This window comes from Hyperolius riggenbachi, chromosome 11, assembly GCF_040937935.1.
Source record: "Hyperolius riggenbachi isolate aHypRig1 chromosome 11, aHypRig1.pri, whole genome shotgun sequence".
In the NCBI taxonomy this organism is placed as follows: Eukaryota; Metazoa; Chordata; class Amphibia; order Anura; family Hyperoliidae; genus Hyperolius; species Hyperolius riggenbachi.
In genome coordinates, this window is record NC_090656.1 from 210,298,657 (window position 1) to 210,326,093 (window position 27,437).

A 27,437-nucleotide genomic window follows, 5' to 3' on the forward strand; every position below is an offset into this window, starting at 1 on the left:
TTCAGACTCTTCTATAGGTCTTACGTTCTGATCCCAGAGACTGTGCTGCATACCAGGTCCACTCTGATCCCATGATCCTCTGTTTCCAGCCTGGCACATTTTTTTTGTTTTGTTTCTTTTTTTTGCTGCAGTCCAGGTACGTTTTGAAGGCTTTAAAAGGCCATTGATCACACGGGTCAAGTATCACAATGTTTATTGATAGATACAAGTATATAAAATCAGGGCATGAACAGGACTTGATAAATTAAGTAGACTTAATTCCAATACTATAATGAGGACCAATTCATTTGCTCACCATCTGAAGCATCACACCCACAAATAACCACATAGTTCAGGGCAGCCCATCAAAAAACGGAGCAGTTTTTTTGTGCATGTAAACTTTTTTCTTTTTTTAAAGTTTTTCGTTTTTTCCATTTTTAAAGATTTTGTGCACTTTTTGCCCAGGCTCGAAAGATATTAAAATCTAGCACAAAAAAAAGCCCATTACTAGAGGTAGAAGTACAGGCAATATACATACTATTACGGTAACGACCATCGATTACAGTTAAAGGTTTTTTTCTGTAACAACCAAATTGATAATCAAATATTGCAACAAGTCAAGTATTACACTGAGCAAAGTGCATCTCTACAGTATTTTTCAGTGTTGCTAAATCAGTTTATATTTCATTTTTTTTTTTGTTTCCTCTCCTACACGGCCCAAAATAATAAAAAACAAAAAGTTAAATTCGGCAGCTAAGAAGTCCTCACTGGAGACCACTTGTGTTTGGAGAACGTAGATGTAATTATTGCATGCTGCTAATACACAGATCTAAACATTACAGGTACTAAAAATATTGCATGGCTGACTATGATTAAGACATTACACTTAAAAACCATTTGTTTGTTTGTTTCTCTTCTTTAGGCAGAAGGGAAATATCTTTATCGACATGCCTCTGCATTTACAGATCGCAGAAAAATGTTACAGCGGAATGGACTCGCAGTGGTTAGGTCACACGCAGTATTAAATCATAGCAACAGTGTGTGTTTGTGTGTGTTTTGCACAACATTAAGGCTTTGGCTGGTTCTTTAGTCTGCTTCCTCTTCAGATTCCTCTTCTTCAGCAGTCTCCAGCCAGGTAAGCCACTGGTTCACCTGCAAAATACAGAGGGAAGAGTCACTAACCAGCTAAACCCAACATGTGGACTGACAGAACGGTGATAGAAGCCACAAAATACTAGTAGGCTAAGGCTACATACACGCTTGAGATAAGTCTTTGGAAAAGGCAAGATCACAGACCAATTTTACCCCATTCCATGTAGTATGAGAGCCATACCTACACAGTCTATTCTATGGAACTGAACTCCCCATCAGACAGAAATCTTGGCAAGATACTGCACACACAGATGCTGTACACATGCAACAGATCAGTATCTGCAAAAGATCCGTTCCTGCAAAATGCATTCATAGTCTATGAACTGCAGATCCTTGTGTTAACAGACATTCTTCAGCAGATCAGATCCACAAGGATGGATCTTCAGATCCGCAGATAAAATGTCTGATATCTGCAGAGCCTCATACACACCTTGTTTGACAGACTATGACCTGGTGCACACCAAAAACGCTAGCAGATCCGCAAAATGCTAGCAGATTTTGAAACATTTTTCTGTAGCGTTTCAGCTAGCATTTTGCGGTTTTGTGAAGAGTTTTTGGTGTAGTAGATTTCATGTATTGTTACAGTAAAGCTGTTACTGAAAAGCTACTGTAACAAAAACGCCTGGCAACTGCTCTGAAGTGCCGTTTTTCAGAGCGGTTTGCGTTTTTCCTATACTTAACATTGAGGCAGAAACGCATCCGCAATCCAAAATCTGCAGCAGCCCGGGAGTATGTGTTTCTGCAAAACGCCTCCCGCTCTGGTGTGCACCAGCCCATTGAAATACATTACCCTAGCGCAGAGGTCTCAAACTCGCGGGCCATTTGCGGCCCTCGATACAATATTTTGTGGCCCTCGTCTGCAAAAGCTTCCTTATAGTTCACTTCAGTGCACCCAAGTAATCCACCGCATCTGCGCCGCTAAACGAGGGCTGCAGAGCCCCCAAATCGCCCGGGGAGCAATCCGCCGGCATTTCCTGGAAGGGGCAGAGCTTTCAGCTTCAGCTCTGCCCCTCCTGACGTCAATCGCTACACGGATCGCCGCCTCTCCCCGCCCCTCTCTGTGAAGGAAGAGTGAGAGGGGCGGGCAGAGGCGGCGAAGCGCCGCGATTGTGAAATTCCTTATGCGGCCCAGCCTCATCCTGACTTTGCCTCCTGCGGCCCCCCAGGTAAATTGAGTTTCTTTCTCAGTCCATCCTAAACACTGGCATGGATCTGACCCTCTGGGCCTGGAGTTGACACATGTGGTATAGTGCCTTTCTCCTGTCGGACACAAAGTGCTCAAAAGCTGCAGCCACTGGGATGCGCTCAAAGGGCCCCCCTGCAGTGTTAGTAAGCAGTTCAAGGCAAGACTCCCGAGGTAGTTACTGAGCCTAGCCAGGATTCAAACCCAGCGCTCAAATGTAATTTTTTTCCCCTGCAAGGATTAGTGTAAACCTTTTCCAACTCTAGACACACTAGACTGTGGCAAGACACACTAGACTGTGGCAGGGGCATGACTGAACCCTAATAAGCGACACAGATTATTTATGTAGTGTCAACATCTTCCATGGTGCTGTACAAGACAACTACTGGGGAGCATGGATACATAAAAGATTCAAAACTGTACAAATCAGGACATCCAGCAATACAAATACATAGATAGTTGATGTGTGGTTTGAGATATCACCAATACTGGCTCATGGTCATATGATAAATTACAGCACAACACTAGGAGGTGGTGCCTGCCCTTGCAAACTTACAATCTAGAGAGTAGTGAGTTGGAGACATTAGGAAGAGAGAATGGTTAGCAAAATGAGGCAGTGAGCCTCCAATGTTACCAATAGCCAATTATAGGCTTGTCTGAACAGGTGTTAACAGCGTTTGAAGGTACCCAGGCTCGGATCATGACAAGCTGTGGAAGAGCATTCCAAAGGAAAGGTGATGCTTGTGAAAAGTCCTGGAAGCAGGAGTGAGAGGTGTTGGCAAGAGGGTTTACTGGGAGGAGTGAAGGTACTGGAAAGGATGGTATCAGCGATTAGTGAAGAAATGTATAGAGGGGATAGCCGATGTAGAGATTTGTATGGTAGGGTTCAGCGTTGTAACTGGATCCTTTGAGTGATTGGCAGACAGGGGCAGCATCAGAGAAGAGGAAAAAGAGGCGGAGACGACAAGAAGAGTTCAGTAGGGACTGGAGGTGCCAGGCTGGTTCTTGGTAAACCAGGAGTAGGGTGTAATGCTGGGAATAGTGATGAGCGAATTGAGCGGGCAAAAAACGGGCACAGAATCTACCAGTGTATTCCCAGCATGATAGTAGTCAGGGTGGAATATCTTTATAGAGCATATACAATGGAATCTCTTTATAGTAAACTGCAGTGGACCAGGAAAAGAAGGTTACTATACCAGTACTGATCATACATTGTATATTTATACAGACGCATTTGTTGGGACCTGACTGACCTTACTAAATCCAGAGGTTTCCTATATTGGCGTTTACGATACTGAGAATCTACTGTACAAGTATTTTTCATAGCCTGTGACAAAGTGACATTTGTACACAAAATCAGAATTAAAAATTACCTGGAATAAAGCTTTTCCTTTCCCTGGAAACTCCTGTGTAATATCTTCTTTCCATGCCAAGAAAGCTTCTTCCTCTATTATCTCCATGTCATAGAAATGGACAAAGAAGCGCAACAACATGCCTGCAGGAGATAAAGCAGAGTTGAGTTTCACAGCAGGTATCACACCGCCAGCCAGCACAGAGGCCGAACAAAGGCAGCAGGGTTGCTGAACCAGCAGAGGCCACACACAGGAAGTGGCATGCTCACCTTTAGGGAAGTTTTTACTGTAGCAGTGCACCTGGAGTGCGTACAAGGCGCTGACTTGCAGATCAACGTGATCATGGAGGAACTTCTGCATGACTGGCTTGAAGGAAAGCAACAGCTGCTTCTCCTGCTCCAGCTGCTCTTTAGATGGCGCCGATGACTGCTCAGCATCTTCCGTTGGGCAAACTTCATTAGAAATATACTGTAAAAAGCTGCAAGGCAAGAGTTGATCACTAAACAACCAGTTTAAAATACATTTAAAAACAGAACTACAAAGAACAAAATGTGTAAAACCAATTGCCATCCCTTCTGACAGCACAGTCATGAAACTAATCTGCACTTATCTATGAAGCACTCTAAAAGGCACAAAGGACCATCATTCGGAGATATCAGGACTAGATTCCTTAGGCCCCGTTCATATCACGGAACGCAGGCATGTTCCGTTCAGAACACAACACACAGGAACGCTTGTCATGTGCGTCTGTGCGTTGCGTGGCTGATCCCATTCACTGAAAGTGAATGGGACAGTCGCTCGTTTTGCTAGGAAACGCGTGCAGCATGCGTTCCCGGACAGCACAGGTCTGGAACGCATGCAGTGTGAACATCAGACAGTGCACTCTATGCACTGTCTGATGTCGTGCGTGTCGGCCTCCCGCAACGCGGACGGGAACGCGTGCAATGTGAAAGGGGCCTTAACCACTTTATCCACTACTACAGTATAGCTACGCATTGTAGCAGAAGCAGTGCTGTGCAGGATTGAGCTTGCTCCTGTGCACATTTCTGGCACTATCTGATGCAGCTCTAATTGGTGAACGGGAATATATGTTTCCTGAGCTAAGGAGATTGATTTTTACTATTAAAATTTTATTTTCTCAGTTCATAGTGAAAAATACTCTGTAGCATGATTTCAGAATCAATTATCTTCACCATAAAATTGTGACAGGAACAGAATTTAAGTTTTGTGATAAGCTGTAAGAATTGCCAAACAAGGTGTTTATCTACAGTAGCACTTTTATTTTTAAACTGGAATTGGTAAAACTGAGAAATGTTTTTATTTTTACACTTGTTTTAACATTAAAATTCATAAAAAACAATTGTTTGAGGGGGAAAAAAAGGGCATACAATGAAAGCCTAGTTTGTCTTGAAAAGAAACAATGTATTTCATTTGTGTCATAAGTAGGGATAAAGTGATTTCTGATTAAATAAGGACATGGCTAAAAACTGTCAAAACTGCTCTGGGGCAAAAATGAATACCTGGGGCTTCCTCCCAACTTCCTCCAGACTGAAAACCTCCAGTCAGGGCCAGTTGGCCCCGCACTCCCGGGAAAGCAGAGCATGCGCAGGACGCCCCAGAGGACCTCAAAGTATAGGACAGTGGAAAACTGCTCTGAAAAGCACTAGATCTGAATGGTTTTCCAGGCGTTTTTGTTACAGAAGCTGTTCAGTAACAGCTTTACTGTAACAATATATGACATCTGCTACACAACACTCCAAAACAACGCTAGGCATGTTTAGAAAATCTCTAAACATGCCTAGAGTGGCTCTAAAAAAACAAAGCTTCAAGCTTGAGTATGCGGATCCGCTAATGTTTTTTGGTGTGCACTGGCCCTAAGTGACACAGCCCCTTCTGCTGACCTGAACTCTAGCAAGGGACAGAAGGAGAACAGAGAGAAATGCATCCTGTACGTATTGAGAGTTTAGCCTGTCTGAAGCCCCCTTCATGAAGACACACCCTGTGACCAAAAATAAGTCAAATTTTAAGGAAGAGGAAACCCTAAACCGGGTATTTACTGTGCAGTTTGTGTCAAACAGCAACTACAATACACTGAACCAAAAGACTAAAATGCCCGCTGTGGAGGAAGATTTCAAAAGAGGCCACTAGAGAGGCACTCAGGCTCCTCGCTTAGACAGTCTGCCATGATTAAACCAATTTTTGGCCACAAAAGAGGAAAGGGGGGGGAGAGAATAATAAAAAAAAAAAAGTTCATTTCTCCCAGATAATGCATTATACATTTTTTGCTTATGGCCTATTACAGTAAAAACCTGAAAGAACTGACAGAATTCAGACTAATCCATCTCCTCGTGGGAGATTGCTGGGATTTTAAAAAAGTACTTATCGAATGCCATTTGCTTAATCCAATTGCCAACATAGTGTGCAAATGAGTAATAAGTAGGGAAGATGGTAAACATTTTGTATACAAATAAAGGAGATACTTAGGTTTTGGACTAGATCTCCACTTGGGCATTCTGTCAGATTGACTATGAGGGGAGGGGGGGGGGGGGGGGAAGTAATTTACAGTGCATTTTACTCTGGGAGACCCTTATAAGTATGCATACAAATATTTTACATAGTTGTCCTTTAAGTAGACCATTTGTAGCCTACTGGAGGCCTCCTGAGGCAAACCTATTTGAGCCACCCTTACCTGGTCACCAAAATATTCACAAATCCTTTATCTACATGAAGTTTAGGAGAGATGTTATCCTTAATCCACTTGTAGATGGTCTGTGGAGAAGGATCCATCTCTATCTGTTTCAGTAACTCTTTCTCCAGTTTCATAAGCGGAAACAAGAAGCTCAGGCCTTTCCCTTCCAGAATCTCCAACATGCGATCCTTGTTCTGGTCTATTTCTAGAGGGAGGGGGGAGAAAGGTCAGGCGGTTAGTCACGTCCCATGCGGCAGATAGTGGAGCTCTCTGGGTAGTCGGAGCTGGGCCTCACCTGGTAACATCTTCTGCATGTTGACTTTGCTCTGCTGGAAGAGATCGGTCAGCCACTCCCGGTCTTTCAGCTTAGCCAGCTGCTGGAGGCAGAGCAGGAACAGCGGGAACTGTGTGCCGTTCTCCAGGGGCTGAGCCAGCTCAGAAACACTCACCAGCTCAGCGATTATGGCACGGGCTGCAAATTGTGCCAGGTAGGATTTCACCAGCGGTATGTCTACCTCCAATTTTGGGCACTGATCCAGCACATTCAAGAAAGCCTAGAAATCCCAAAGAAAAAAAAAAAAAGTCAAACCTAGCATAAATGTTTTTGATTTTAGCTTTAGGATTTGTCTTTTTTCCAGTGTGAAAATAATTTTTTTTTTGCATTTCCAAGAAAGTGTAGGAATCATGGCTTCATCAGGGGACTCCTGTATGACTCATTTAACCATTTTAGCCTTTTGAACGTATCAACTACATCCAAAAGACTGCTGCCACCTACTCCCGTGGCGCTGCCAGTTATCCCGAAGATCAATGATCTAAGTCCCCGTTAGAAAGAGACTGCTTCTCTGAGAAGCCGCCATCTTTTTTTTTTTTTTTTTTGTTCAGAAAAAGTTTGACTGAGGCCATCTTGTGGACAAATTGTAAACCTATTTTTTTTTAACCACTGCACCCCAAAGGCGTTTTTACCCTAATGGACAAGAGCGATTTTAACCTTTCAGTGCTCATCCCTTTCATTTGCCAATAGCTTAATCACTACTAATTACAATGAAATGATCTAGATCTTGTTTTTACCATCAATTGGGCTTTCTAGGGGTTGATATTGGTTTTCAGTAGTGACTTTCTATGCATTTTATTTCTCCAATTTCATCCTATAGTTTTAATATAAACACTGCTACTGTGCATAAAACCCACACATTTTATCTGCTTATTTGTTCTGGTTATCACAAAATTTTAATTATGTCCCTAGTACAAAGTATGGTGACATAGTATAGTGACTTATGAAACGTCCTGGAGCCATTAAGAGGCTCTAGCTGGACTTTATAAGTCAGCTTGTCATTAAGTGGTTAAAATACACAATAAATTACATTTAAAAACTAACCATTTACCTCTCACTCCCAAAAATATCCAAATAAAAATTTGTACACACACACTAAAAAAAAAACAAATGGTTACCTAAGGGTCTGAACTTTAATATGCATGTCAAGAGATTCCCATTTCTTAAAATTATAAGCTTGTAAATTGTGGTGGCCGCAAAACGGAAAAAAAAAAAATGCACATTTCCAAATAACATATTTGCGCTATACATTGTGATAGGGAGATAATTTAAATGGTGTTATAACCGGGACAAATAAAATACGGGGATTTTAATTATGGTACCATGAATTGTTCTAAAGCAGTGGTCCTCAAACTAAGGCCCGCAGGCCGAATGTGGCCCCCTGAGGCTTTACCGCCCCCCCACACACAAAATGTATTACTTCTAGATGCGGTCAGCTACATCTTTAAATATTGGTGGTCCGCATATAGAATAGCAGTGCTGGCACCACCCATCCACCTAGAAGCCAGAAAGCAGTAATACGCTGGTTTTCAGTCAAATCCCACATCAGGTGAAACTGCTGCCACTGCAGGTTTGTCACCTGGATATGTTTCACTGTCTGCCCCGCAAAGCCTTCTACACTATTTTATGAATACTCCGGCCCCCCAGCAGTCTGAAGTATGTTGACCCGGCCCTCGACCCAAAACGTTTGGGGACCCCTGTTCTAAAGCTATAATGGCCGAAAAACTGAGAAAATGATTTTTTTCAAATTTTCTTAATATTCCCTTTAAAATGCATTTAGAGAAAAATAATTCTTAGCAAAAATGTACCACCCAAAGAAAGCCTAATTGGTGGCGGAAAAAACAAGATCTAGATCAATTCATTGCAATAAGTAGTGATAGTTATTGGCAAATTGGTGGTGAAAATTGCTCAGATGCATAAGGTGAAAAAACACTGAAGGCTGAAGTGGTTAAACATGAACCTGAGATGGTTCACTGGCCCCTATTCATACTTACCTGGGGCTTCCTAAGCGCCATGAGCACTGTGGCCTCCCTCGCCATCCTTGTTGCTCAGCCACTGTGGACATCAGAGCAGGAAGGAAAGCCTCAATAGGATCCTGAGGATTCCCTCTCTAGGCAAGTATCTGGTTTTGTACCCGTACGCTTTACTTATCCTACATTGTATGTACACTAGTGTAAAAACAATGCAACTGCTTACCTGCATGAAGTTGTCACTTGTAGCCACGCCCTCTTGCCGCAATATCCCGATTAGTGCACTGGCACGCTCCTTGTCCTCGTCAGAGCGGTCTAGTGACTGGAGGATGATCCTGCTGATCATTTCCGGGATGAAGTGTTTAGGAGCCCTCATTTCCTTGACGCTGTTTATGGCATCTGCCGCATTCCCGTTATTCAAGTAGTCCGTCACAAATACTTCCTGAAAGTCAACAATTTTGTCAAGAGGTGTGAGCTAGCTGTAAAAGTCTTGCCAGCAGCATGCAGCAAATTACATGACTAAAAAAAAAAAAAAAAAAAAAAAAAAAAAAAAAAAAAATTTCTGGGGACTTTATTCTGCTTCATGGGAGTGAGGCGCCCTCCCACTAATAGAAAGCATACAGAAGTGTTAAGTAGCAGTCACATGACCAGGGGAGCACACTGTCCCTGGAAAGCAATACAGCTGCAGTATTTTGCAAACATGGAGACTGTCAAAGATTGAATGGCAATCCAGCAGTGGTCATGTGACATAACAGAACCTTGGATTGTACCCTATTGCAGTGGTCTTGTGACATAACCGAAGCCAGGGTTGACTTTCGATCTTATTGACCACCCCTAACTATACAATGCATTTCATTATTCTTCTACAGAGATGCTCTTAGGGCTTTTTCACACTATGAACCTTTTTGTGTATATTTTTAAGTGCTGGCGATTTCTGAAATGACCCTAAAAGCGCTTGTGCAACAATTTCCTATGACTGTGTTCACATGTGCGCGTTGCGATTGCATTCCGCTCACCAAAGCACTGCCTGTACCATTTTCTGGGCAATTTGGCTATAATGGAAGGTATAGGGAAACCGCAAAGTGCTTGAAAAAGCAATTTCCCGAGCGCTTATATGAATAAAATACATTTATTCATTTCCAGGTGGAAAACAAAAACAACTCTGCAAAAGCACTTAGAAAGCGTAGGGAAAGGAGATAAAAAAAAATCAATCACTAGCAGAACAGTTTCCCAGCTCCGTCCTTAAAGTACGCCAGCGTGTTGTAGAAAAATTGCACAGTCACATGATTATTAATTGCTGCATCAGAGTAGAGTCCCTTTGGATTTTCACAAAAAACATGCTGTTTTCAACTGAGAACTCATGTTAATCAATGGGCTAGGTCACACTTGAATGCAGATTTCATGAAAAAAAAAAAAAAAAAAAAACACACTTTTTTCTGTACACAAACACACAGTGTGCAGAAAAACCCACAAACAAAGATGTGCGAGCCCTGCCTGAATGCATCTAAGTGAGATGAGGTGAAGGCAAAGGTCTCTGAACACCAGCCTGCTTAGGTTGACCATTTGCTACTCCAGAAATATTCAGTTTAACAAGCCACTTACAGTAAGCTTTAGTAGTTCTTCCTTTGACGGGGGAGGTTTCTTCACGCTCTTGGCAGGCTTCTCTTGGATGGGAGGTGGATTGGTTTTCAGGCCCAGCTGTGGTGTCTACAGGAAAAACTCAAGGTCAGCAACCAACAACGAGCACAGGAGGGGGGCTAAGAGGAAGTTATGTAATGAAATGCAAGACACTCCATACAAATTTCAATCAGCTTGGAATCAGGCCAATCAAAAATCAGGAATTGCACCCGAGCAATGCCAAGCTTCATACAAGTTCCTTGCATCTCATTGGTAATCACGGCTGCTCACCTGTCCCATGGGTGGAGTCTGGGTCCGAGGCGGCATCATGCTCATCTGAGGCTGAAGCTTTGGCACTTGGGTCTTATTCATTAGGAAAGACTGGGCAGGTCTCAGGCTAATCTGTATAAAAGAGAAGTGAGAGATTTGCGTCCAACTTTATAGAGATCCAAATCACTCAGGCAGGGGCAGCAGAATATTAAAGCCCTCAGATCTCATAATCTTGCTCAGTGGACGCTGGTCACTCTGAAGAATGGGAGACAGTGGTGAAGATTGGGGTGAGTGAGGGGGAGAAGATGAAGAGCAGAAAGAAGTGAAGGGAGAAAGGAGCTTCCAGCAACATGTCCTCGTAATAACGCGTCTTTTCTTAATCATCGGGCATCAAAGAGGAGGAGCCTCTTCACCTAGCGGTACATACCTCATCTGCATTAAGCTGGCCTTTCTTAATAAACCGAGGCGGCATATCCTTCGACTGCCCTTGTTGCGATAAGAGCCCTTGATTCTGGTACAACTGCCCTTGTCCCTGTGGGCAGAGAAACCAGTTTCATTCAATTTGTATTTGTAAAGTGCTGCAGAACACTACTGCGATTTATATAGAGTACATAGTCATGTCACTGTCCTAAGAAGAGCTTACAATCTAATCCTTAACAGTAATAGACCTATAATTCCAATGAAAGTCAGATAAGTTATCTGTAATAGCACTTTTTCCCCCCAAAACAATACCATCACCCAGCCTCCATACAACAACCTACATTTGTACTGCAAAAATAATCTTATAGTTTGAGACATTCACTTTTTTTTAATAAAAAAGTAAAAAAAAAAAAAAAAAAAAAAAAAAAAAAAAAAGGTTCACCCAGGCTCACTCAGCCTTTGCGATGTTGTAGGGCAGGGCTTTTCAAATTGTACCACTTGTACTGTCTGAAAATGTTCAAGCACCACCGGTGTGCATGTGCAATATATTGGACCAGATCAGGTTTGGCTGTGTCCGTTAAAGAGAGTCTGACGTGAGAATAAATCTCGCTTCAGACCTCATAGATAGCAGGGGCATGTGTGCCCCTGCTAAACCGCCGCTACCTTGCAGCTTACCGGGGGTCCCTTCACCCCCAAACCCACCCCGTACAGAGCGGAATCTCTTCCGCATTGAGGCAGGGCTAACCGCCGCAGCCCTGCCTCCCACACGTCTGTCAGACGCGTACCTCCGCCTCTCCCCCGCCCCTGTCTTCCTTCACTGAGAGGGGCGGGGGAGAGGCGGCGATGCGCGTCTGATAGAAGCGACTGGAGGCAGGGCTGCAGCAGTTAGCCCTGCCTCATTTCAACTTTGCGACCAAGTCTTGCGGGGGTGGGTTTGGGGGTGATTGGACCCCCGTTTAGCGGCGCACACATGCCCCTGCTAACTATGAGCTCTGAAGCGAGAATTATTCTCGCTTCAGAGTCTCTTTAAAGCCTGAGCGGAGAGCCGCTACTGCGCACACAATGACAAGGAGATCTTTGGGGGGTCCCGGCGCTGGATCCACTCTGAGGAGGAAACCTCTTTTACGATTCAGAGCCTCCTGAAGTAAGTACCCCCCAGGGCACTATTTTGAGACAGCTGGACAGTGATTCACCACAGTTTGCTCCCCAGAACCCCCCCCCCCCATTCCTCACTGTGTTGCCCTGTGGAGTAGTTCAGACCTCAGATCAACGAAAACCTGGCCGCAGCGAAAAGATAGCAAGGTGAACGGTTCACAGTGACGGCGCATATACTTCAAATACAGGACATGCGCAGTGATGTAACTTCCTGTTTATGCGCAGTCACTGCATTGTTCGCCTGGCTGTCTCTTCACCGCTGGTCTGAAGTATGCTGCAGGGCAGCACAGTGAGGAGCGAGTAAAGGGGAGACAAAAACTTTGTGGAGGCAGGATGGGACAATGACAAGTGGCAGGTGGGCAATAAAGTGGCAGGCAAACCTGCTGTGTACCACCTGGCCAACAGCAAAGTACCACCAATGGTACGCGTACCACAGGTTGAAAAGCTCTGTTGCAGGGGGAGTGAACTTGACTTTAAGTGGAAATAGGACAAGCCTGCTTTCTGTGGGAAGGCTAAAATTCTAAAGCTTTTTAAACGTTTAATACTTTCTGAAATAGTTTTATACAGGTATTTTCTCGCCAGATACATGTCGCCTGACTGGGATGGGGGACCCGATCCCTCAGGTGACATGGCTGGGCCAACAGCTGTCACACGGCAGGTGGGGGAGAACAAAGCTATCAGCCGTCGCTCAGCCAAACCGCAGTTAGGTGTACTGTACAGATGCTGGATTACCAGCAGAGGCTGGTGTTATCGGCAGTTTCAGCCAAGCTTAGTGTGTACGGGGCTTAAACACAAATTGTTTCCACAGCCTCAGCTTGGAGCAAATCGCACGTATACAAGCGCGATAGTTGCGGCCTGCAGAGATCAACTCCCGATCAGTCGACAGTTTTGGGGTCAAGTTTTAAACAGACACCTCACACCGCTACACCTGATCTGTAATTTGACAACTGTTCCCTAGGATGTTTCCTACTGGGTCCTCTGAACTAAACGCCATGAAGGCTCCCAAGCTGAAAATCCAAGATGGCAGCCAGTCTTCCCTGGTACTCAGATTTTAGGCCTCTTTTTCACGGACTGTTAGGCAGTGAAATGCCTCAAACCCTCACAACAGCTCGCTGCTGCCCGGTAACGGCTCGCTGAGCACAGCTCAACAGTCTGTGGAAAAGAGGCCTAACTCAGTAGAGTGCAGACAATGCAGAATACAAGAGGAAGGGGGAAGAAGGACCACACCTTCACAAATACTTAATGGATACAGTACCCCAATTTCCAACACTCCATGCTAGATTTCACAAGATGTAAAAAATCCGAATTATACAATGTACAATATACAGTAATATAATTATGAGCTGGTAGAACAGAAACCTCACCTGGCTTTTCATAAAAGGTTTGCCTCCAATATCAAACTGGGACTGTACAGGAGGTATGATGTGCCCACCATGTCCGTTGAACAACTGGTTTGAACGATGACGTCCCATGGTTGGGGAAAACCTATCCTGTATAACCCCTGGACCAGTACCAATACCGCTACCTGTGAAAGACAAGCTGTGGTAAGACGCTAAGCACTAAACAGGAGAGAGATACAGCGGCCTCTGTGCCCTTCCTCACCTGGCATCTGTCTAAACATGTCAGCAAGTCCTCCAAGAGGGTCCCTGTCCAGCTTCATTCTTGGTGGCATGAATGGTCCTTCCAGAAAGAAGTCAGTTCTCATCCCCTGTGCCATTGATGGAGGAATGAAGACACCCAGATCCTAAAGCAAGCAACAGAAGCTATGTCAATCAGGCAACACCACAGTCCTTGTAGATATTAAAAAAAAAAAAAACCTCGGATTTATGCTTTAAACTTAGGAGGGTACCTAAAAATGTTGAGGGGGGGGGGGGGGGGAGGAGAGAGATTTACTACTGCGATAGTTACCACCTAAAGAGGATTCTATAGAAGTCTCAGGCTCCCCTGACTGGTTCCCAGTTTGTTGCTGGTAAAGGCTCCTGGAACAGAGGAGCCCAAAGCTGCTATACGTAATAAAATTGGGTCAGGCTTAATACTGCAATCTCATTTACAGTTCAAGTACCCTTTGAAGTATACCTACTGACCCAAGACAAAAGATACCTACATACCTAGGTAAATCCAATAATATAAAAAAAAAAAAAAAAAAAAAAAAACACAAAACACACCTTCATACAGGAATAGAAGGCTTGCTGCAACGTTTCTTCCCATCACCTCCTCTTTCCCAGCTCCTTAGGAGAGTGAATGGGGCGGGAAATATATGGGAATGGGAGGGCGATAGGGACCATTGCAGCAAGCCTGACCAATGGACAAACAGGGCGATGGCAAGAAAAAGGCCTGGGTCAGGCATTTTTTTCCTGCCTCGGATTCTCTTTAATACACAGAAACCCTTTACCATAAACTTTTGCAGTCTTAAAGAAGGGGAGCAAGGGCAGATTAAACTATATATAGTGCATATTTTAAAGAGAACCCGAGGTGTGTTTAAAGAATGTTATCTGCATACAGAGGCTGGATCTGCCTTATACAGCCCAGCCTCTGTTGCTATCCCAAACCCCACTAAGGTCTCCCTGCACTCTGCAATCCCTCATAAATCACAGCCATGCTGTGAGGCTGTGTTTACATCTGTAGTGTCAGTCTCAGCTGCTCCCCCGCCTCCTGCATAGCTCCGGTCCCTGCCCCCGTCCCCTACAATCAGCAGGGAGGGAAGGGATGCAGGCGGGGACTGGAGTTCTGCAGGAGGCGGGGAGAGCAGCAGACTGACACTACAGAGATAAACACAGCCAGCTCTGACAAGCTGTTTGTCAGCAGCGTGGCTGTGATTTATGAGGGATTGCAGAGTGCAGGGGGACCTTAGGGGGGTTTGAGATAGCAACAGAGGCTGGGCTGTATAGGCAGATCCAGCCTCTGTATGCAGATAATATTCTTCAAACCCACCTCGGGTTCTCTTTAAAGATATCTACTTTAAAATAAAAGACAATGCCCTACAAAACAGATTGCTTTATTACTCACTTTCACTGCATCTTGCCGGATTTGATTGATAGTCTTTGGTCCATTATCAATGAAAGCTTTGCGAGCAACCCAACCGTTTTCTCGCAACTCCACAGTATCCTGCAGAAAGAAGAACAGAAAGCAGTCTATTAAAGAGAATCTGTACTGTAAAATTCTTACAATAAAAAGCATACCATTCTATTTATTATGTTCTCCTGGGCCCCTCTGTGCTGTTTCTGCATCTCCCTGCTGCAATCCTGGCTTGTAATTGCCATTTTTATCCAGTGTTTACAAACAAAAAAGACATAAGTGATAGGCTGAGAGTAGCTCAGTGTGTGAGTCATACAGTATGCAGGGGGCCTGGAGAGGGTGTGTATAGCTTCTATCCAATCACAAGCAGCACAGCACATTCCAGCCTGACTGCCTCAGCCAGACAGAGGAGAGAAGATTAGATCATATAACAGAGATAATACAGCCACTGTGCAATTAGGAAAGGCTGCAGTTAGACAGGCCACATTAGAACAGGTATAGGAACTGATAGAAGAAATAAGGACGAAAATTTTGTTAGAGTCTCTTTAATGCAGAATTCCAAGGTATTGCTGTTGCCAGGGATGTTCACCGAGATACAAATTCCAGGCTGATGCAGGATTATGCACAATTTGTATACAACTGTATGTAGCTAGGAAATTGACCACTCAAACCTCACCAAGGTGGAATGTGGTCCATTTTCAAGCTGCATAAGTTTGCATAATTGTGTATTAAAATCGGAACGTACAACTGACCATCCAACCTGTAACCTGAAAAGTTTTACAGCCAAACCAATACTACATAACCACCTCCAACCTGCATTTAACTTCTTGCTGACCGTACCACACCGATTGACATGAACGCGGAGGCAGCCCCAGGACAACTCCACGTCAATTGGTGTGAAGTGCTAGGGGTGGAGATTGCAGGTGATCGAGTGCGCATCTCCACTAGAATGACGGAGCTCTGCTCTATCAATAGCCTCCCAATTGCAATCGCAGCTAAGAGACTGTTTACTCTGTACAGCGCTGCGCTCTACGGTAGCACTGTACTGGAGACTGCTGTGTGACAGAGCTGTCCCCCAGAAGTGATCTGCTGTCACAGGCTGAAGCCTATGACAGCCAATCACGCTGATTGGCTGGCAGGGAAAGTTAAACAAAAAGATAAAAATTTATTGAAATAAAAAAAAATAAAAAAAAAATTGGGGGAGCAATTACAGCCCACTAACAGAAAGCGGTGTTGGGCAGAAGGGGTGGGGTGGGGGAAAGAGATCGCTTGTGTGCTAGGTTGTACAGCCCTGCAGCAAGGCCTTAAAGCGCGGGGGGGGGGGGGGAGTTTAACACAGCTGTTCTACTTTTTGTACACTAGCCTTTCATTTTGCGTCATCCTGTCATTTGACTGCTGGGGTAGTCGAAAAAGCTGTCCTTGGAGGGGGAGGGGGGGGTAAGCCATGCACCGTGAGAAGCATTTATACAGAACTCTTTTACCTTTATGCCCGAGCAGCTCATGACCTCATGCATGCCCAGTACATATACATGAGTTTATGGTGATGCTGACCCAGAAGCAATGCCAGGAGTTGGTGTTATTTCCAAGATAGAGATCTCAAAACTAGCTGGAGCTACAATAAAAAAAAAAATGGGGAGGCTCAAAGTATACCGGAGGCAGATAGGACACATGTTCCCTGCTCTATGGTCTGTGTCCCCTCCGTGCTGCTCTGTGACTAGAGACAAGCAGCTTGTTGGTAGACCGGGAAAAGGGGGCATCCCATGCAGGATAGGCACTCCGGCATTCCATCCCCAGCTAACTCTCCCCCACCCCTCTGCGATGAGAAACACACAGAGCCAGAGCTGCAGCTTTGTGATCCTGGGAGTCACAGTTATTTTGCCCCTCTAAGAAGAAACTGAAGGATTGCAAGGAGCAGGAGCCAATCTCCTCCTTGTAGTAGTTTTGTTTTAATTAATGTTCCAGCTCCGCTTCTCAACACAAAAAAAAATTGCAGGAAACGCTTTGCAACAAGCATGGGTTTGTTTTCTTTGCAATAGATTATCTTTAACTATAAGGCAAATTAAAACTTGTTACATTATAAGAAGGGAAAAAAAAAAGAAGAAAAAGCAAGTCCATGAGGCTTGAGGCTCATGTTTTTACCTCATGCACCTCCGATGACTGCTACAGAAGCATCTCCGATCTTACAGATTTTATAATTTGCAGATGTACCAAGCATAGCTAGACCACCTCATCTATACAGCTTTGCCTAGCATTACACAGACTCCGTTAAACGTAGAACAGGCATTGGGATTTTATCGTGTGATTACTTACTTGCAGCAGGAAACGAATCCTGGCTGGCAAATCCTTGTTAGTCTTCAAGGCGCGCATTCGGGCAAAGTACTGATCCATTAAGGACTGTAGAAGAGAAGGGTTTTACAGTTAAAGTCACATCTCTCAGGCAAGTATGTTCTGTGATGGAGAATTGCTACATTACACACCTTGGCTTTTTCGTGGTCTAGTCTAGGCCCCACAGTCCTCATTATCTGACAGAGACACTCCAAATCCTCTCCCATGTCTTCAAGCTGGACCCTCTTCTTCTTTTCCAAAAGCTTTGCAAGGGAAAGAAATATTAGCGATAGTTAACAGATACATTAGCTGCACTGGAGATAAGGAATGCACATGGGGGGGGGGCAACCACACCACCCTCCCACAATCCAGAGAAAAGCCAACCTTTTCCTCCAACTACAGTTAGGCATTGCTATCCTTTAGTCAACAATCGCCCTTCAATTCAAGGAAAGCATGCAAACCCCTTTAAATCAATCAGCATTTTAAGTCATGCACCTGAAACAAGCATGCAGTTAATAGTCTAGTCATACATCGGTTCTACATTCCTATTCGCCGCCTATGATTAAAAGTATTAAAAAGTTTACCTGAGACCAAGAGCATAGAAGCATTAATACTTAGCTGAGGCTTCCTCCAACCTTCAGGCCGTGGGCTTCCTCGCCATGGGAACTCAACGTGGACAGCCCGGCATCGGCAACTGGACAAATTTACTGGGCCAGCTAGCAAAGGATCAAAGGGCAAAGGGGACAACGAGAGAGCCGTACGGCTTCAAGGTGGCTGGGGAGTGCCACAAGTATAAATGCTTTCAAGCTCTTGGTCTCAGGTTTCCTTTAACCTCCCTGGCGGTAAGCCCGAGCTGAGCTCGGGCTATGCCGCGCAAGAGGATTTCTCAGGTTCTGTTGGGGCGATTCGCCCCATTCAAAGTGCTGTGCGCGCAGCCAGCACTTTGCTTGCCGCGCGCACAGCTCGATCGCCGCTCTGCGGCGATCGCCCGCGGCGGAAGAGGCCCCCCCGCCAGAGCCCTGCCCGGACCAATGAGTTCCGGGCAGCGCTATTGGCTGGATCGAGGGAGCCTGACGTCATGCCGATCGTTGCCATGGCGACAGGAGAAGCCAAACAGGGGAACGCGTTATATACGCGCTCCCCTTTTTGCTATTGATGCCGGCGACGATCGCACTAGAGGGCCACATGCGCCCTCTAGTGGTGTTTCATGTAGCTACCACTCTGGTAGCTTTACATGAAACAAAAAAAAATAAAGGATTTTTGCCCATTTGGCAAAATAAATTAACCGCCAGGAGGGTTAAAGAGGCAATTGGGTTAGCAGGGCAGCCAGGCAATCTGCATGGTTTAGAATGAAATCAACCTCTATTCCACTCACTTCAGGTGGCCTTTTGGACTGCAGATTCCCATCATCCATAACCATTTTCATTGGTTTTGTAAATAGCAGTAGAGAGATTGGACAAGACAACAGAAGGCTGTGCTGTACTCACTGTTTTGATGCACTTATGAAGGATAGATTCATGAATAAGGTCAAGCTTGCCAAGCTCGCCGATAAATTTGATGTTCCCCAGCATCTTAATTTTAGCAATGGCTCTCTGTTCCTCTTCCTCAGGGAGGAGGGGGCTGTCTCGCTTGTCATATACTGTGGAGAGAACAAAATGCATGTCATGTTAAGCAAGAGTCCAACACTAAAAGCCAACTATACCCCAATACAAAGTTCATCAATTCTGGAAGCGACAGGTTTAGTGAAAATCAATATTTTTGACACTGCATTTTTAAAGTTTAGGAAAGCATTTTAAATCTATGCTAAGCTGCAGATCCAGCGATCAAAAAAAAGCCACAAGATCTGGCTGGCTGCTTTCCTTTACAGAGTTTGGGGTTTGAAATGGCACTTCCTGTTAAAGCGGATCTGAGATGAAAAACTAACTATAACAAGTAACTTGTCTATATATCTTAAAGTTTAGATAGTTTACACAGCATATCTAGCTGCAAACAGCTTCAAAAGTTTATTATTTATTCCTGGGATACAATGAGGGCAGCCATGTTCTGTTTGTCACATTGCCACAGGCTGAGGGCTGGAGATGCTATTAGCTTGCCTGTGTGTAAATGCAGTCTCCTGTCCTTCTCCCCTCTGCCTCTGAAATCAATGGCTAGTAACATCCTCCTCCTGCCCAGACAGCTCCCATAAGCCCTTGCTACAGTGCCAAGGCACTGTGAAAAGCTGTTAGCGAGGCTTGTTTAGTTTATAGGGAATTAGAGTATTAAACCAAAACAAGTATTTGGATTGAGGAATGCCCTATAAACTATATGAAAGGAACACAATTCTGCAATGAGTAAAAAAGTATCTTGAATCCACTTTAAAGAGGAACTAACGACAAAACGTCCCCTGGGGGGTACTCACCTCGGGTGGAGGAAGCCTCCGGATCCTAATGATTCTTCCCACGCCGTCCTCCATCAGTCAGGGGTCTCGCTGCAGCCTTCCGTGCAGCGGTTACGTCAATATTTACCTTCCCGGCTCCTGCGCAGGCGCTCTGACGGCTCCGAAGCAGGCGGAAATGCCCGATCGCCGTCGGGTCTGCTCTACTGCGCAGGCGCAAGTTTCCGGCGCCTGCGCAGTACAGCGGACCCGACGGAGATCGGGTATTTCCGTCTATTTCCGTGCCGAAAGCAGCCACAGCGCCCCCGCTGGAGCCAGCAAAGGTAAATATTGAAGCTACAGTCGGCTCTGTCGCCGGCTGTTCAGAGGGCTGCAGCGAGACCCCCGAAGGACGCAGGACGGCATGGGAAGCCTCATTAGGATCCGGAGGCTTCCCCCACCCGAGGTGAGTACCACCCAGGGGAAGTTTTTGTTGTTAGAGTCTCTTTAACTATAAGATTACAGTAGGCCGTGGCAGAATGGCAATATCCCCCCCACCCTAGGGAGCAGAACACATTACAAGCTGTGCAGCTAAACATTAGCAGACCATTTCCATGCTACACCGTTGCCTCTGCCAACCCCATCCCCCTTCCAATTTTCTCTGGTAATGCTGGGAATTGTAGTTTGGGGCCAACTAGAGATCATACATCACTCCAAAAACGCTAGTGTATTTGCTACTGAAAACAGAGCAATTTCAGGAAGTGAAGTTTCGGTTCCTGCATTCCCAGGATGTAATCATGCTAAAAATTGCAATTGCTCCCGTGAAACCACTGCCACAGCTTTCATTAGCCAAACGCTTTTGATATTGTCAGCAATTCCCACCAAGCACAAATCGCTACTGAGAACTGCTGTAGTGGGCCCCAGGCCCAACCTACAAAACCTAGCCTAGCAAGCACCCAGCTGGTGGACAGGTGCATCTGACAAGTGCTGAATTCAATGCCTGCCAGATGCTCGTGGAAAAGAAGTCTTGCTAGTCAATCTGATCACTACCAGAATTGGTCTGTCGGTGGGCATTAAGAAAAGATTTTTTGGTATGGAAAGCCATCGCACACATGCTTACCCTCAACATTTCTGGATCTGTTCTCAAACTCATCTTGAAGTTTTGAAATTAGGAGGCGTCTAAACGTCTGGGGAGAAAAGATCATCTGAAATCAAAACCTGTTCGACATTAAGCAAAATCAAGTGATCAAGGAGGAGACAACAGGACTCACAGTGCTCTGCTTCTGCCCCGGCTGACCCTCTTGACCTGGGCCGTCAAAGTTTGGCGCATCTTCTGCTAGTCGCAGACATAGCTGAGCGTAGAGTGAGCTATACTTGGGCTCTTCGAGGGCTTTGTCTACAATCTGAAAACAACCAGTCTAGGGTTAATAAACCATCAAAACTTGAGGCTTGTGCCTTTATACACCATAAACAAAACGAAATAGAGTTGCATCCTGTATCAAAAAGGCAACAGCTTGACCAGTATGCTATCCAGACTTCCCCCATCAGCAGATGGACTAGTCCAAGACCTGTCATATCAGTCAGAGTGTCACTGCCTAATGCAAGTGACAGCAATGTAGTAAATAATTTATAGTGGGACATGTACTGTACATTTACCGCATTTTTCAGACTATAAGACACTCCTGACCATAAGACGCACCTAGGTTTAGAGGACAAAAATCAGAGGAAAAATATACTAAACCTGGTGCATCCATGGTGAAGGGGCATCTTGGGGATTATGCCCCTTTGTACCTCTGGTCTATCCCTGTTGTCCTCTGCACCCCTTGGGTCCTCTATGCCCCTTTGTCACCCTTGTCCTCTATTCCCCTTTGTGTACCCATGTCCTCAGTTTGTCCCCGTGTCCTTTGCATGGACACAGTACAGGGAGTCCCCGACATTGCTGAGTGTTGGAGCTTCGTATTGGCAGGTGTTCACAAGTCAGGAACTTCCTGCATTTGGACTATAAAACGCAGTGGCTTTTTTCCTGACTTTTGGGGAGAAAAAGGGAGTCTTCTAGTCCAAAAATTACAGTATATGGAAGCATTTTTTTGTGTGTGATAGTTTTCCTTTAAATCTCCTACAGTACTATAGTTACCGTATTGAGTTACTCTAATGGGTAATTCAGCATGTCATAATCTGTGTGCTAGAGTTTCTCTTTAAAAGCTAAATAATGCTAGCCATAAAATAGGTCAAGAGCAACCCGATCTAGGAAGCGATTGATTTTCCACCCAGCCCCACAGGATTACTACCACTAAATGCTGCACACCGCTATGAATCTGTCACTGCCCAGGCAACACTCCCCACTGTACCCAGTCATGATTGGTAAACTGTCTGAAATCAATAGGAAATTGACCAGATTTCCAATGAGGGTTGAGATAGCGCCTCAAAGTTATGGAGTCTGCCGGAAAGAAAAAATGATGGTGACCGCTTTAGAAATGATTTTCTGTCTGTCACATAGCGTATCTACACTTCTTTGAAAAGCACTCGACCTCTGCCTGGATACAACCTTCAGAGGGCTAAACAGTGACCTAAAGCTACATCTGTAGAGATTTGTAATTTCATTGATCCAAACAAAACCTTCAGATTGTAAAGTGTTTTTGACTCAGGTTTCCACTTCAGGCATAAGGAGAAAATCCTCCAACGATCTGTAGTGGAGCCTAACACCAGAAACTTGAGGGCTTGTTTCCACTAGGAGCCACAGCACTTCGGTCGTGGCTCCCGTTCTGCTGCGCAACCAGAATCGCTAAGCCTCGGGTGCGCGCTGCATAATGCAGCTTGCCATCCAGATTTGCACCAAAATGCGATCTGAACAAGCAGCCATAAGTTAGATAGGTACTTGAGAAGAGACAAGTGAGGCACTAATCATTGCAATAATACCTTTAATCCACAGTGATAGGTCACAGCAGGGTACACAGTGGGGGTGAGGGAGGCCTGACAGCTGTTTCACTTTGCACTAAAGCTTCTTCAGAGGCCCCTCACAGTGGGGGTGAGGGGGTCAGGCCTCCCTCACCCCCACTGTGTACCCTGCTGTGACCCATCACCGTGGATTAAAGGCATTTCTTGTTGCAACGATTAGTGCCTCACTTGTCTCTTAAGTACATGCTTCACTGCCTCCGAGTGCACAATCTGGAATGAAATACACAATCCGGTGAACCAGTAACGGCTTTGGCTTGTATCTAGAGCCAGTCTGCTTTCTCTTCTAGACACTATAAGTTAGATAGGTAGTTTCCCCGCCAAATTCAGCACTAGTGGAAATGGGCCTGAAGTCGCTAGGCTCCACTACAGCTCATTGAAGATTTTACCCTTTATAAGCCTGAAGAAGTGGGAACCTAGCCCCAAGAAATGTGTTGCAATCTAAGTTTTATTTGGATCAATAAATTTATAGAATTAACCTTCCCATTGTGGGTTTTCCCCCTTGAAGATGAGGCAGGTTTACCTTTACCTCCATTTTTAAACTGTTTATTTCACTTTGGAGCCTCTGAGCTACGTACATAATCATACCACCTCGTGGAGGGGATATCCTGTTTTGTCCATAATTGCAGAGTGACTGCAAGTGACTGGGGGTGGGTGGGAGTCAGGTTTGTTCTCCCCACCAGCCTGCTGCCATGGCACAAAAATGCAATTATTTTGTGGCCATATAAAAAAAAAAAAAAAAAAAAAAAAAAGTTTTACCCACCTGAGGCTTCTACCAGCCCACTGCAGCCATCCTGTGCCCTCAGTCACTTGTGGATCCTCCTGTCCTCTGCCACCAGCTATTTTCACTTCACCGACAGGCCTGGCAACGCATAGTCTTCGTGTTCCCATCTACAATAGCGCTATTGCAGATGTGGCCAAGCCTGCCAAAATCGGAAGTAGCTGGCGGCGGGGAACAGAAGGATCTGAGAGTGACTACGAGGGCACGGGATGGCTGCAGGGGGCTGGTAGAAGCCCCAGGAGAGTAAAACTGATTTTTTTTTTTTTTGCAGCTCTTAAAAGAATCCCTTTAATCCCTGTGTCACAAGCTTACTACACTGGTATTGGCCCTTGGTTAACTTCTACATTCCCCTCCCCCATTGTTTTCCTCATCTGTTGAGATTTATAAAATTGCAGTTTCTCCCAGACAGAGCCCAGTCTGGCTATTGCAATTACAGATCATCATCCCTGGCACTGTGAGGAGCCCCTTTTTCGTCTCTGGTTATGTCCCAATTCATTCAAAATTGCATGAGTTAGCAAAACAGACTATAAGAAAGACACCTGCAGCGGATTATGCGTAAATATTCATTCTGCTCGTACATAAAGTAAAACATGAACTTCTCAGCTGAAGGACGACTCTGGACTTCCATATCGCTCCATACAGAGATTAAAATCTTTCACCCTTGCCATCTAAGGGTGTACAACCACATCCAACTTTGACTGGTCAACTTTACCACCTAACTTTACAATGAGCTATATTTAGGCAACCACATTGAGGCCAAGAAGTTACTTACAAGCAGTATGATTCCTTTGAGGATGAGTTTGGACTCTACACCCACATTAAGGAGCTCAAGGCATAATTTGTCAAACTTCTCAGGGGCAAGCTTGTTTAAGATGCTGGAAAACAAAAAAACAAAAACAAAACCAGTTAGGAGGCCAGACTAGGAACAGGTGCCCAAAGTCAGCTTCATCTGCAACTAAAAGAGCCCAGGCTTTGCAGTAGCGTTTCCCAGAAAGCAGACTGTACCTGTCCACCATCCTTGGCTTAGCAGGTTCTCAGATGGTCAACAGCCAGTGTAGAAATAAATATACATTTTTCAGTGTGTCGTACAAGCTCCAGAGCATGCGTAGGTTGTGTGGAATTTAACTTCCATCTGCACACACAGTAGCCGAACAGCCTAATCCCTTAGTTATTTTATTTACATTGTACAAACTTCAAATAATTATTAATTTACTCTTGCCAGTCACTCCCATTCTTCCATCAGGTTGAAGCATTAGAGTGATGTGGAATGCATCGGCATCCAGCCTCCCCGCATTGTTACCACTGCAGCCCCATACAAAGTTTTGGCTGGGCCCAGCTGGAGCCCAACACATGCACTACAACAGGGCTTCCCAACCTTGGCCTCAAGTAACACCAACCGTGCATGTTTTGTGGCAATCCACAGAGATAGTTGATCAGCTCTGCTTAGACACCGGTTACCTCACCTGTGAACAGGGCTGTGGAGTCGGAGTCGTGGTTTCAGAAACTGAGGAGTCGGAGTAGGGAGTCACATGATTTTTGTACAAAATCCACAGCCCTGTTAAGTATTGGGCTAAGGAGTCAAGGAGTCGGGAGTCTGAGCAATTTTGGGTACCCGGAGTCGTGGTTTCAGAAACTGAGGAGTCTGAGTCAGAAGATTTTTTTGTACCGACTCCACAGCCCTGCCTGTGAATGGTTGTGGTTTTCTGCAAGGTATGTATGGTTGGTGGTACTTGGACGGGGTTGGGAAGCCCTACACCACGACTGATTTGACGTGTAAGCCCACTGGCTTTAGCATACACTAATAGAATAGATGTACACATGTCCACAAGATCTGCTGGACGTGGGCAACCATGAACATGTACAGAGGTTTCAGCAGCCTGGTTCTCCAGCTTTTACTTACCCTCTTACTTTCCTAAAGATTGCATCGTGCCGTTCTTTTTCACTTTGCGAGGGGAGCGCAGTGTTGTTGGCGGAGTTGTTTGTGGAGTTAACATCTCGTCTAGTGCTTCGTGAAGGGATCCATCTTGGAACGCCAGGCCCTGGGGTTTTCCCCAGGTACTCGCTGTAGGAGGAGGAGACAACATTCAGGATCGCTACACAGATAACGTGAGAAACTCAATACAAAAGAGAAAGCAAAAAATATCCACACATTCCATGACCCTTTTAGAATTTCAAATACACACAAGCTTGAAAATCCAGTTTTAAAATAGAGGCATTGTAATTTAAAATAAACCAGGGGTGAACAAATATGAAGTCATGAGCCAGCTTGTTGTCCAATGCAAGCACCAGAGGAAACTATAAAAAGGAACTAAGTTAGTTGACACCAGTAAAATACACACTGGGTAATCAATCACTAAATTTCAGGAGTATTAACTCCTGAGATATTGTCAAGTCGGAACCAAAGTAAAAATGTATTCTGACAAAACTGGACAGAGAGGGTGAGTACTTATTTTCACAGACCGCATTACTTTAGGACAAAAGCATGTGCAGTCCCGGCCATGCACAACCCCCAATCTTTTGTGGCTGGAAGTGTTCTGTGCAAGCAAAATAACTGAGCGAACTGCGCATGTACAGAACGCGGGACCAGGACTGCACAGGCGTAGTAGTCCACAACTTGCTAAGGCAGGGGACTTTACCAGGGCCTACAGCAGAACAATGGCGAAAACCTGGAGGACAGCGAGGGAGCCAACATACCTCAGGGAACTGGAGGAGGCCCCTGGCAAGTATAGATCCTTTATGTAAACTTTATGTTGATTACTTTTCTTCCATACTTTGATTTGCTGGGCACGGACATGTTGGTTTTTAAATAGTCATGTGTCCCCAAGTAGATCGCTAATGTGCATGCACAAGTCCAGACTCCGGTATGCACAACAGCGATGCACTCAACTTCTGAGCTACTCCAACATGCAAGTAGTTCAGAAAGAGCAATTTGGTCAACAGTTTTACCAGCTGACAGAACTGGAACGATAGCATGGACTGAGGAGCAGAAAAGCTCCATACTATCAACAGCATTCCCTCTCTGCTCAGGTAAGGACATAACCCGAAATGCATTTTCTCACTTCAGGTTTAAGAATTCAATTCTGTTGCTATTACACCATTTTGGGAGGGGGGGGGGGGGGGGGGGGAGAAGCATGTCAAAAACTATGGCTACAGACATCACATGGCAAATACACAGGAAGTGACATACATTCAATTAAAAACACGAAATAATGCAAACTTAACACAATGAAAGCTGGAGAGGTTACTCAGATCTATTCAGTTGATCAGGAAACTGAGAAGTGACATCTTAATATAGTAAATGCCAATTTCAGAGCCTCCCTTGGACTATGCAGCACAACTGCAGTCTAAATCTCTAAACACAAAAATGACATTCAAATGTTTCCTTTAGAAGAGGAAAAGCTTTTCTTTAGTAACAAGTGTAATGTGGCTTTGAAGTATATAGTTAAACAAGGTCCTCAGTGCCGCCATCATTTTAAAAAATGCAGTAAAACTATCCCTAAAAATAAGACTATATAAAATGACTGCATTGTAACTATGAGCTATGAAACTCAAATAAAAGCCAACTTTATTTTCACCAAACAGCTTAACGATCTAGTCACACCAGCTCCACTTTACCAGGGGAGGTTTTTATTTTGTTTTACAGGCCATTTTTAAATTATACACACCAGCGTTTCCGCTCGGTTGGGTTAGCGTGCGATTTAGGCGCACAACCCGATGATTCCACTTCACCTAACGTGCGCTGCATGCAGCTGCACGGCGTGCAGACGTACTACAGAGAAACACCAGTGCCTTAGCGACTGGTGGAAGGGGGGGAGCTGCTGGGGAACCTCTCAGACGATCTTCCTTGGGCGGCTTATTCCACCCAGTCAATCGTGCCGATCACAGCTTTCAAC

At 44.9% G+C, this 27,437-nt stretch overlaps 1 protein-coding gene and 1 non-coding gene across 2 annotated transcripts; both read right to left on the minus strand.

Moving 5' to 3' along the window:
• Positions 1-176: 176 nt before the first annotated feature.
• EIF4G2 (eukaryotic translation initiation factor 4 gamma 2) lies at positions 177-27,437 on the minus strand. The gene is made up of 20 exons (XM_068260804.1): positions 27,210-27,437; positions 25,445-25,606; positions 24,317-24,419; positions 21,083-21,214; positions 20,932-20,998; positions 18,946-19,097; positions 17,611-17,721; positions 17,444-17,527; positions 15,125-15,223; positions 13,721-13,862; positions 13,483-13,643; positions 10,971-11,075; positions 10,565-10,675; positions 10,259-10,363; positions 8,883-9,098; positions 6,651-6,909; positions 6,356-6,560; positions 3,936-4,144; positions 3,688-3,809; positions 177-1,131 (listed from the first exon to the last, which is right to left on the minus strand). Exons 1-20 carry the CDS (start codon positions 27,287-27,289, stop codon positions 1,066-1,068), a joined length of 2,691 nt encoding a protein of 896 aa, XP_068116905.1. The 5' UTR covers positions 27,290-27,437; the 3' UTR covers positions 177-1,065.
• LOC137539287 (small nucleolar RNA SNORD97) lies at positions 10,755-10,934 on the minus strand. Its single transcript, XR_011024987.1, has one exon. It is a non-coding gene; the product is annotated as a small nucleolar RNA SNORD97 (small nucleolar RNA).